Raw genomic sequence first — 12871 nt, forward strand, 5'->3', positions numbered from 1 at the left:
CAGTTCTGGCCCACGTACTACAGAAAGGACATTGAAATATTAGAGAAAATTCAGTGAAGAATCACAAAAATGATACCACGACTTAAAAACAAACCATATGAGGAACACTTTGAAGAACTTAAATTATTTAGCCTAACGAAGCGCAGGTTAAGAGGGGACCTAATTGAAGTTTTCAAAATCATGAAGGGATATGACAGCTTAGACATGAATAAATATTTTGACATAGACCGGTCAAGTCAAACCAGAAGTAATGGCTGCAAAATTATGGGAAAGCGTTTCCAATCTCATGAAGCAAAATACTTCTTCTTTAACAGAGTTGTAAATATCTGGAACAAATTACCCTCAGATACCATGAACAGTATCTCAATTGAGACATTCAAAAACAAAATAGACAAGTATTTGCACGAGAATCCTCAGCTGACTCTTTTTCTGTCCGAATAACTTGGTTTTTTAGCTGTGTGTAAGTTCATTCTCCTTTTGTCTACAAGACACCCTGTAAACAACGTACCTGTACATAGTGTCGCGTTGCGTCATTATGCATTTTTCAATTTATTCAGTGCAAATAAAGTAATATAAGCACAGATTAGGACCTGCACAGATAGCCCTGAGTTAACGGTCACTACTCTTACTTTCGACCTATGATGGGTTGTGGATCACAGAGGGTCTCTGTTAGTCAAGTGACCACCATCGGGATTTTTTTTAATGTACCAGGGGTCACTGCTTCAGGATGAAACTTGTGTACTTGTCCCACATGGGAGAGTTCCTTGTCTCAGTGGAGTGAACGGAACTAGGGCCTGATTGACTGCTGCCTACCTTAAAAGCGCCAGGCAGGGCTGCCGCACCACCCCTAAACATCCACACTGTGCAGTCCCCTCGTGTCTACAGGACACCCCGTAAACTTAACATAGCATCACATCACGTCATTATACATTTTTCAGTTTACTCAGTGCAAATGAGGTAACGTGCATTAAGCACAGATTAGGATCTGCACAGATAGCCCTGAGTTAATGGTCACTACTCTTACTCAAGACCTGTGATGGGCTGTGGATCACTGAGGGTCCCTGTTAGTCAAGTGACCACCATCGGGATTTTTTTAAAGTACCAGGGGTCATTGCTTCAGGATGAAACTTGTGTACTTGTCCCACATGGGAGAGTTCCTTGTCTCAGTGGAGTGAACGGAGCTAGGGCCTGATTGACTGCTGCCTACCTAAAAAGCGCCAGGCAAGGCTGCTGCACCACCCCTAAACATCCACTCTGTGCATTGCACATCCACACTGTGCACTGTGCAGCCCCCTTTTATCTAAGACACTCATCGTATATATTTTTCAATCTCCCCAGTGCAGAGAAAGCAATATAAGGCCAGATTAGGATCTGCACAGATAACCCTGAGTTAATGGTCACTATCACTTTCAACCTGTGATGGGCTGTGGATCACTGATGGTCCCTGTTAGTCAAGTGACCACCATCGGTATTTTTTTAATGTACCAGGGGTCACTGCATCAGGATGAAACTTGTGTACTTGTCCCACATGGGAGAGTTCCCTGTCTCAGTGGAGCAAATGGAGCTAGGGCCTGATTGACTGCTGCCTGCCTCAAAAGCGCCAGGCGCCGCACCACCCCTAAACAGCCACACTGTGCAGTGTGTAGTTTCCACGTTATGTCCACAGACTTCCCATAAACTCAATGTACCGGTTTATAATGTCATGCCGTAACTATTATTTTATTTGATTACTTTCTCTTTGAGGTTACTCAATCGGGTAGCTTATTGACAAAGTATTATAGAATGTGATTTTTCCTTTCCAGTTTTTCCTATGAAATTTCCATGTCAGTTTTTCCTTGCTGCATGGTGGTTTTTCTCACTTTTTCCTGGAGGGTTTGGTGGTGGGGGGAGCCTTCTTGCTTTACTATCCTTATCCTTCAGCATGTAGAGTTAGATCTTGTAGTCATAGTTTTCTCTGTAACAAGCAGCCTTGAAAGGACCATAAGGTCTGTTGCTGTTTGCTTTCCTATATAATCCTATGTAATGTAATCCTCCTCCTCCTCCTCTGGAGCTGGGCAATGAGTGGGGACGTGCAGTGAGGTGATGGAAGGCATACCCACCTCAGGAGACTGTGAAAACAGCCACAAGCTCATGTCTGATGTGACTCAACAACTGTTGATGTGCTCGGTTGTAGGTCCTAGAGTGAAGACTGGGGATGAGTGGTGGTGAGGAGAATGGGCTCACATGTGTAGGGGTGGCAGGCTTGAAAAGCGAGTCTATCTTGGACTGACAGTAGGTGCGACGATTCTGATGGAGGATGAGAGCATCCCTGATTTCCCACAGATCCATTGCCAGCTTCAGTGGCACCAACTCCATGTCACAGTGCGGGTGCATCATATTCGAGCGCCTGCTCTATGCTGGGAGGTAACGCACCAAGGTGAGGGAGTGATGGAGTGGAAGGGTGCTCAAAATCAGGGTCCTTGTCTTTGTCCTCATCCTCGTCGCAGTCCTCTGTCGGCCCAGAAGAGACAGCAGCAGCAATCTCCTTATCAGACAACGTCTGATGACCAGGATCATCACCATCGTCATCCAACCACTCCCTCACATTATCGACATCCACATCCTCGCCTGTTGTATGTAGATGAAAGTGGAAATCGTCCTCATCAGATCTCTCAAAGTCATGCAAGGCCTTGTATCCTTGAAGGAGATGAGACCAATCCCTTTCAAGGGTGTTGACAGAAACTTCCCTCAAACATTGGCCCATTTGTACACTGCGGACTTGATGTTGTAACAACAAAGATTTTGCCACGTTTGTTGACCCCTTGCTCATCCACTAGCAAACACCATCAAACACCTCCAGTGGTGCAGTCTCTTTGTTGCCACTATCACACCTTGGTCCTGTGATTGAATGAGAGCAGTCATATCAGGTGGAAGAAACATGCACATGATAAGACCGTTATCAGCAACCGATTCCTTCTCAGATGGATGTGCAAGGGCATTGTTGAGGATTAGGAGTGCCATCACTTGGTTACAAGGGATGCCAAGGTCCTCTGATAACGGATAACCTCCTTGACAAAGTGTCTGTGGAACCAATCTCTGAAGATCTTACGGGAAAACCAAGCCTTTAGAGAATGGTACCACACAACAGGCTGGCTAGGCTATCCATCAACCCACGGAGACAACGTGGCTGTTTTGCGCATCTAACAATAATGGGCTTGAGGCTGTCAATCCCATTAGCATTGGTGCGCACAAGACCGAGACACGCTGTTTGGACAATTTCCAACCAGGCACAGTCTTCTTCCTCTCATCTACCAGGGTGTTGGTGGTCAAGGATTGGTAGAAGAGGCCAGTTTTGTCAACATTGTACACTTGACTGAGAGCAAGGCCCTCATCCTCTATCAGGCTCTGCACTTTCTGGTGAAATGGGTCTACATCCTCTGCTGTTGTGTCCAAAGCCTCGCTATGTGTCTTACGGCCAGTAGGTCCATGTTGAAGTTTGAACTGGAAGAGTCAACCTTCAGATACCTTGAAGTCATGCACATTTTGTAGGCGTGCAAACTTATCTGCTGCCGCCCTCAACTTGGTTCCATGTACAAACACGCGGGCACCCTGTTGTTGGCGGAACCAAACCAGAGTTAACTGGTCGATGGCGGGGCTGAGACATCACCTTCCTATCACCCTTCCAAGTGGCATCACTGTAGCCATGTCCGTACTAAGTCAGTCAAACAAAGTTAAACGGACCAGATCATATTCCCACAGAATGCTTGAAATGGTCCAGCCTGTGTCAACTTTGCCCAATATCTCACGCTTCTTCTTCAGAGTCAAAAGCTTCCTCTTTCATTTCTTGGGTGGTGGTGGGGCCATTATCACACATGCAAGAATGCCGCAGAGGAAAATCAAGGCCTGAAGGAGGTAGGGAATCACTACAAACACAGCAATGGAAGCGTTATGGTTACAACTCGGCCAAGCACATCCACACCCGAGAGAGACAAAGGCAGGAACTGAGGTGTGGTACCACCATGTGAACACAGTGTTGCCATGTCTCTACCCATGCTTGGCTTTGAGCGCACTGAGTCCACCGTACATCATGGCATCAGGGAGCGTCGGAGAAATCAGGCCAGACAGGCGACTATGACCATTCAGTAGGGAGGTGGATGGCTGCACATGCCTGGGAGCGTCCAAGTGATCTGGGTGGCCGGGGGACTTTGACCTTTTGGTGAGGAGGCGGACAGCCATTTTTGCTCAGCTGGTGGGTTGCAGGCTATTACCCGATCGTGGCCAGAGAGGCCAGCCGGCCATCCAGCTCCAGCTGATTTGTTAAAATTTTGCCGCTCAGCTGATTTATTAAAATGTATAGGCCGTCCAACTGGTGATGTCAGAAATTTATGTTCAGATATGGACAAAGAAATCCAGGTACTGCCATGATAGAGCCAAGACCTAACATTCAGATACAGAGCATGTCCAAGATATGAAGCATCAGATTATTGAGTGATTACTTCCCACTCTCATGTGGCAAATCGCACATGACCACTCTCCCTCTTCTTTGACAGTACTGCCACCAGCCCTGGATACCATCACTTTCATTTTATTTGCATTTACTCTTAAGCCCTTGTGCCCCATACCATCTCTCCACTTCCTAAATCTTTCCTTCACTTCCCTTTTATTTTCTGCAATTAGCATACTGTACATCTCCCATGGGAGTCCATTTCTGAAGTCACATGAGAGGGCATCAAGTACCATGATAAACAATAAGGGGCTCAAGACTGACTCCTGCTGCACACCAACAGTCACAGAAGCCTCGTCACTCAGATCTCCATTCGCCCTTACCTGGGTGTGAGCATCCACATACATAACCATAACTGCCCTAACCAGGCACTCCTCAATCCCAAGCTTTCCCATTGCCCACTTCACCACCTCTGTAGGGACTCTGTCAAAGGCCTTCTCCAATTCAACAAAAAGTATAAATCCCTTTTCTTTCCTGGTGGGGGCACTCACCATCCACACACTTGATGTAGTGCTGCTCTCGGGTGTCTTCCCTTTCCTCTCCTCCATCCTTCTTGCCATCCATCCTCTTCTGTCTTTCTTTCCTTCATTCTTTCCTCTTTCTTCTGCCTGCGGGTGACTTTGCACTCCCTCTTGTGTCCTTTCCTTCATTCTTTCCTCTTGCTTCTGCCTATGGATGACTCTACACTGAGTGACAAGCCAAATGGTTTCCTGAACACCAGGAAACCATTTACTACGCTGGGTGGTAACCATATAACCAAATTTTGGCGCCTGGTGGTCAGTGGGTGATTATTGTGCTCCAGTCGGATTGAGCCGGTGAAGGTTTATATCCAAGGGGTGGTTGGGGTTTATTGCTCACGTAATGCCACTCAGGGATGAGTAAGGCTGGTCACTCTCATCTTAAATGCCAGGACCAACTTGCCTAGCCCCCGGGCTCCTACACTCATCATTGGGCAACGTAGGATTAGATGATGGATGGATGGGTATTTTTCCTGAAGTTGTCGAACTTTGAATATGGCATCAGTGGCCTCTTTGCCTGGCATAAACTCAAATCATCATCTCATCAATATTCACACTTTCTCTAATCATTACTTTAGAATTCTCTCCATTGCCTTCATTATCTGAACCAAAAACTTTATGCCTCTATAATTTTCTCTTTCCAGGGCATCAACCTTCCCCTTGTACACATTTACAATTACACTGTTCAGTCAGTCATTTGGGACAACACACTCATATATGATCGTATTTATTAAGTTAGTGACTAACCCCACTCCTGTATCTCCCGATGCTTTCAACATTTTAACAGTCAATCCAAACACATCTGCTGCCCTCCCCAACTGCATCCTGCCTATTGCTCTGCTCACAGTAGCGGTGTCAATTAAAGGCCAAGGGCCAGTCACTCGAACTGCTGGCTCCAGACCTTCCCTGTCACAGTCAAACTCTTCATTCACCAAGTGGTTATAATGCTGTCTCAAGGCATCTTTAATATCCCCACTGTCGCCACTACCTTTCCTTCATCGTTCTTCACGCACTGCTCACATATGATATCCCTGTTTTCCCTCTTCATCTGATTTGCCACCTTAAATATCTATGTGGTTGGTGGGGGCGCTCACCATCCATTCTCTCGATGTAGTGCTGCTCTTGGGTGTCTGCCCTTTCCGCTTTTCCATACTTCTTTCCTTCCATCCTCTTTAGTCTATCTCTCCATCATTCTTTCCTCGTCCTTCTGCCTACAGGTGACTTTACACTCCTTCTTCTGTCTTTCTTTCCTCCATTCTTTCCTCTTCCTTCTGCCTGTGGGTGACTCTACACTCACTAAGTGACAAGCCAAATGGTTTCCTGTACACCAGGAAACCATTTACCATGCTGGGTGGTAACCGTATAACCAAATTTTGGCTCCTGGTGGTTTAGTGGGTAATTATTGCGCTCCAATCAGATTAAGCCAGTGAAGGTTTATGTCCAAGGGGTGGTTGGGGTTTATTGCTCACGTAATGCCACTCAGGGATGATTGATGCTGGTCACTCTCATCTTAAATGTCAGGACCAACTGCCTAGCCCCGGGCTCCTACGCTCCTCATGGGGCAATGTAGGATTGGATGATGGATGGATGGATGAAATATCAGATTCTTCCTTTCCACATTACTGTATTTAGGATATCAAGTAAAAGTCTCTGAGACTTGGACTTTGCCCTGTAAACCACTTTTCTAGCCCTTCTCTTGGCAATCAAATATTCCTCTTTGTTACCACCCTTTTTCCATTCCCAGAAAAGCCTTCTGTTCTCCTTAACTGCAGCTTCTACACCCTTATCCCACCTTCTAAATACTTCATGTCTCGGAAGACCCCTTGTCCATCTACACACTGTTACACCATCACATTGCAGTGATAATGAGTAGATGACCAACATACTCCCCATAGTGGCATTTTATTATTGAAACCCCCCAGTCACCAATTAACTGCTTCAATCCAGTGAAGTATTTTTTAAATATGAAAGCATCTCTAGAAGTGGGTCAGCCCATTTGTCTCTGATAATTTTTGGAAATGAGATGCTTCACTCTATTAAATTATAACAAGTACATGTATAGAGAATCCCCATACTCTGGTTCTGGAACTTCCACATCTATTTAATATTTTTGTTCTTATTAATTTTATTTATACTATGTGCAGATGATTTTATTCCTTTCAGGAGAGATATTATAAACTGGCCAGGTTAGATATGCCTTCATAATCCATTTCAGTGCAAGAGTCTTCCTAAGTTGAATAAAATCACCTGGAGGTAGGAAGAATTGACTAAATTACTATGTAATTGCTGTGCATGGATCATGGATATTCCGAATATCGTGTTATGTGTGTATTCTCAGGTTGCAGTGATGGGCCAGGAGTGTCAGGAACATCTTTGCCCAACAACATCTTTGCATGTGATATAGCATATGGTAGCATTGTAGCAGCTCCAGGGTCAGAGGAGGCATCAGCATGGGCTAGGGGAGGTGGAGAAGGGAGTTCAGAAGGAGCCACCTCTTACCAGCCCTCACGCACAGAAATTGCTGTTGACTACTTTCTGAAGAAACTTGCCAACAAAGAGATCAGTCAGAGGTACTGTAATTGCTCTTTTTTTAATTTCAGTATTTACAGGGTTAAACCACGAACCGTGTTTTTGTACTCCCCCTCCCCCCCCCTCCAGTCATAGCACTTAGATAATTTTGATGTTATATGTAAATTTTTTTTTTCCCCCATTTAGTGTGTGATTGTGATACCAGTTAATCCAGTGTCAAAGAATTATTTAAGTAGCAGACTATTACGTGAGTCTCGAAAACACTCTCCCCACCATGAAGGGTTTCCCTCAAGCTGAATAAAAATAGCATTTAAAAAAAAGTAATAAAAAGGTCAGAGGATATTGTTTCAAACCTCTTTAGTTTGATATATCACACACAGGCTGAATAAAATTGTTTATCATTAGCAAGGATTTAAAAAAGATTGGATTCTCACAGTGAAAGAGTTAAAATATCTGGATCTTCAGTAATCATAGTTCAGTCTGGTTGCAACATTTGTGGCAGTACCATTTTTGGGATCTGCATGTGAGTTTGAGAAGTTGTAAATGTCGCATGATTTAGATACAGGTAATGTAAATAGTGGAACAGTATATTGTTTTAGCCTCCCAAACTACGTACTGTAGACCATTTCCCGCCATGCGACCTCCAATTTACCCTACTTATACATAACATAGCCCTCCCATATTTACATCATTTATGCATTAATTCCCTGCCAAGTTAATTATTTGTGAGAACTGTTGCTTTGTTGTATTAATCTATTATGTAGTTGAATATGTGCTATTCTAGACATGAATCTATTGGACCAAGTAGCTCATATTTTGAGTAGTTTTTCCAATGAGTGTACTATCATACTTTTTTTTTTTTTTTTTTTTTTTTTTTTTTTTACATCTGTGTGAATATCCTGATTGCAAGTGATGCATACCATGATTGTTAGAATCTGACTTATGTAGATATTTGTTACACTGATATGTTAGTGAAATCAATCTACTAACAAATCTGCATGTCTCTTTCATTTGGTCTTTAGTTTTGATCCATATTATATTTTTCTTGATAATCTGGATGAATTATTTAATACAAATGGGAGGTAAGGGGCTTGAAAGATGATAGCGGTAGTTTTAAATACTTGGAAGCTGTATTGTTGTATGTTACGAAACATTATAGCCAACAGGCTACTTTTTTCAGAACAGCTGCAGGCATAAGCAGGATGGATGGTGTAAGTAACAGAGTAGTATATGAGTATTTTGAGATGGAAGAAAGGACACTAGGAATGAGATGTGGACTCACTGAATGGATAAATATGTTGAGGTGGTATTAACAAATGCACAAAAGTAGGACACCAAAGAAAGTCTTTGAAAGGTAGATTGATAGTAATGTTGTAAGATAACAATCATATATGGAATGGAAGAGGAGAGTGGAGCAGTACATTGGTGAAAGAGAAGGAAGAGGAATGTAGTGAAAGAGTTATGCAAGGTTAAAGTAACCTGGAGGTGATTTTCTCACAACCTTCCCATTAGGGGCTTCTAAGAAAGAACTGTGCATAGATGATGGTGAACTTCAGTATTGTTTACCTTCAGAAATTTGATTCAAAGTTGTGTCCTTATTATAGTTTCATTTTGCTAGTACGCAACTATCTTACATTATTAGACTAATAAATTGTTCACCAGGGAACTGGAGTTACAAAATTTTAGAATGCAATAAGAATATAAGCAAGTTTCTGCAAAACTGAAGGGTGTTCTTAGAAATCCTTGTACTTTTTTCTCTTCAGATGTGGGTGGGGATGAAAGAACTTATTTGTGATGCATGCAGCCGTATAGCTCCTACAGTATGGGACTAGAAAGGTTGTGATTAAGATATCAGTCTTCTATGCCTCATGTATTGAAGATTATTGAGCCTTGTGATAGTTTTTCCACCTCATGTAAAAGCTATTAAGTAGGGTTTGGATGTGTGTGTTTGTATTTGCATATGAGCATGTCCCTGCCTGCTTGCAAGTGACATACTGATTATGAAGTTTTCAGTTCCTTAGTTGCTTGAAAGTAGTAAAATTGTTTGCTTCTCACTGCGAAGAGATGTCAGCATTAAATTTACCGTTTTGATGATTTTAACTTACCCTTAATTGTTTGTCCTATAAATTTCATTAATTAAATGGAATTAAATGGTACAGCTGCATCTGTAGCCATCATGTAGATGTTCAGATAAATGTGTCTTCTCATTGTACCAAAATCGTCATGTTATTTTTTTAGTAGGATATTCACTGTGGTAACTTCCACCAGGAACCTGAATGTTGGGAAAGATTGGGACAGCAAGACTGAGAAGGATCTCCTTTGCTTCCCAAAAGTGGCGAGTGAAGTTGAGGATGGTCATTTTGAGTATGGGGACTTGCATGAAAATGGGCACCTCCTTATACCTGGACCATCAGCTGACCTAAGGCGTGATCTTCGCAGGTCTCAGTCCTTGGGTGACCTGAAGAACTCTGAGGAACCTTTATGCATGATAGACTCCGATCATGTGCATCAGGACCACCCAGAAGAAAGTGCTCGCCTCCGACTCTCCCAGCCCAAGCAGGAGAGCATGGATATGGAGTCTGAGAGTGGAGATGTGGAAAATACCGACCCTGGGGCCATCTCTGATATAATTGGAGAGATGGACTCTCCTTTGATGGACATGGAGGTGCGTGGAATTTTGTGTAACATAGATACTTCTTTAGATCATTGTGGAGCTGGTAGTGAAGCCAGTATTGATTTAGATCCCATATTTCATCCAGAGCCATCATTTCAGTTGGTTGTGGATGAGGGAACAGATAAAGATGAGAGCAATTCCACAGAGCAGAGCAGCAGTGCCCCATCAAATGTAAAAGGTCTAAGAATTCACATCTCTCATTCATCAAAGATTGATAATCAGTGTTCAAATGAATATGAGTCTGAGACTGGGATACCAAACTCACCAACGCTATATATCAGTGGTGTGTCCATTTGCCGATCCCCAGAACCTCGATCCCCAAAGGTTCAGCATAGAGAGACTCGTTCACCAAGCTTAACTCTTCCCTTGTGTTGCACTCCTGAACCTAGATCTCGTATTGAAGGCAGATTAGACACGTCCCCTCTTCCGATTTATAGCCGGTCACGATCGTCATCTTTAGTGGTGCCTAGTTCTTCAAGTCTCTCTCCAAGGGTCTCAGCACGTGCTAGTGGAACCTGCCTACATCTCTCATCCCTTTCCCTGCAGGCCACCAGAGCAACATCACCCTTTCTCTTGGGTGAGCTGAGAGTATCGAGATCAGCTTCTGAACCTGAAAAAGGGCGACTGGTGTTTCAGTTTCCCAAATCTCCAACGGATGGGGCTCTGAGTTCAGTACTTCATGTGGAAGAGTCCAATCTTAGCTCTGATGATTTTCATGAGGCTCTGTTTCTGGGCAAATCTCCCAAACCATCAAAAAGAAAAAAATCAAAGAAAGAGAGGAACAAAGATTCAAAAGACAGAAGTAAAGCAGAGAAAGAAAGTAAAGAGAGAAGTAATAAGGAAGGCAAAGCAAAAGAAAAAGTTAAAGAAAATGGTAAAGAGACAAAAGAAAGGAAGGATAGCAAAGAGAAACGAAAAAGTAAAGAGCCTACTGCAGTAGTATGATCTGAAGTAAGTTTGAACTTGCCTTTATTTTTCATTGTGGCTTAATCATTTTTACGAAGCCTTTGTGGGCAAAGACACATCATCATGCAAGCACTGAAATCACAAATGAACCCATCATATTGATCTCCCACAGTGCAAATTTCATGCAAGATCTCAAAACTCTAAAAACAAAAATGATAATTTACATTGTTGGGAATGATTTAACCCTTTAGATGGACAAACCTGTAAGCTGTTATCACCAGATAACACAAAGCCTTCTAATATTCTCATAAGGTTTGATTACTACTTCAATCATCTTGGGATTTTTTGTACACAGTTGTGTCTTTGTGTGCTGTCATCATGTTTTTTATCAAGTATTTGTTTTTCCATACCTGTGATATGTAGTCATGTTTAGGTGTTGCTTTTGATGTAATTATTTTCCTATATAATGACTCTGTCTGTGATCATATTTTCCCCCTTTTTATATAATGTTAAGAAGTGCCACTCTGGGCCGAGAGAGAGGTCTTTTAGTACTTTGACAGTAGGGTTGAATGCCTTTTTGTGAGAGTTACCTAGAATGTTCTTAAAGGAGTTGTAGATAGGATTTTGTAAAAGGTTTGTAGACTTTAACATACAAAAGTGCGAGTTGTTCTGTGATCTTGTGCGACTGAAGTTTGATGAAGATAATTCAGAAGGCCCCCATGCTCCTGCGACGTTACTGTAGTTCTGTGTACCAAGTAGTCTGTAGTCTTTTTCAATTCTTAGTGCATGTTTTCAGTCACATATATCATTCTTGTGTCAGAAATTCAATTGTTGAGAAGTTTACTCATAGTTAATTTACTCATTATACAGTACATAATGTATTTCAAGAGCATTCACTCTGTCCATCGTAAAGCCTGTTGGCCAAACATTTCAGTGGAGTAGTTTTGTTATTTTGAATATCATGGTATCACAACAGCTCACCCTATAGTTAACAGGACATTAGAGATCAAAATGTGGTATATGTCACTTGTAAGAAACCATTAATCAGTAGTGATGAAAAATAACTACCGGTATCATGGCAGAGCTTATAATGCTTGTGTGATATGTACTGGAATTAAAATTCTCATGTACTAGCATTGTGTCACTCTTGTAGGAACCATAAGGGCTTACAACTAGATGACATATTCATATTGAAATACTGAAGAAACTGACCATTGACTTTGTGAATATCATGAAAGCTTTAAATAGCTACAAAGGAGTACATTGTGCTCTCAAGCTGATTACACTAATTAAAATACCATTATGTTATTTGTAACATGTGGTGTGCCTGGCCATATCACTGAGTTCTTACACTTGTACCTTGCAAATCACCACCAGAAAAACAAGTGACATAACCCCATTATTTTAGGGACATGAGGAAAAGTTGGTGTGTTGTTGATTTTGTGGTGGTGATCTGGAGATATATGTTTATAAGTGGTCAGTAATTTGAAAGCTGACTCATTGTCATTAGTGGAAATGTGCTTGTTTTTCTCATATGTATAGTTTTTATCACATACCCTTGGATTATACCAAGGTGCAGGGAAACACAGCTGAGTCACATCACTATGATTGTTAACTCATATAGTATCACGACTCTTGTTCGTGCACATGCAGTTTCTCGTTCATGAAATCTCATCATATAATATCATCCTTTTTTTACCATGAACAGTGGGGAGTGCATTAAGATATGTATTCCAGTGAATCTTACAGTGCATGTAGTGT

The 12871-nt window shown here is 42.3% G+C and overlaps 1 protein-coding gene across 1 annotated transcript in view; it reads left to right on the forward strand.

The window, feature by feature from the left end:
• Positions 1–11361, forward strand: part of LOC145392469 (uncharacterized) — a 91094-nt gene extending 79733 nt beyond the window's left edge. Inside the window, exons 2-3 of the mRNA XM_080266866.1 lie at positions 7340–7571; positions 9799–11361. Of these exons, the coding sequence (XP_080122992.1) occupies positions 7340–7571; positions 9799–11149 (1583 nt within the window). The 3' untranslated portion in view covers positions 11150–11361. The remainder of the gene's footprint in view (positions 1–7339; positions 7572–9798) is intronic.
• The last annotated feature ends 1510 nt before the right edge of the window (positions 11362–12871 follow it).

This window comes from Coenobita brevimanus, chromosome 22 (assembly GCF_032717465.1).
Source record: "Coenobita brevimanus isolate Jiangsu-jjx chromosome 22, ASM3271746v2, whole genome shotgun sequence".
NCBI classification, from domain to species: domain Eukaryota; kingdom Metazoa; phylum Arthropoda; class Malacostraca; order Decapoda; family Coenobitidae; genus Coenobita; species Coenobita brevimanus.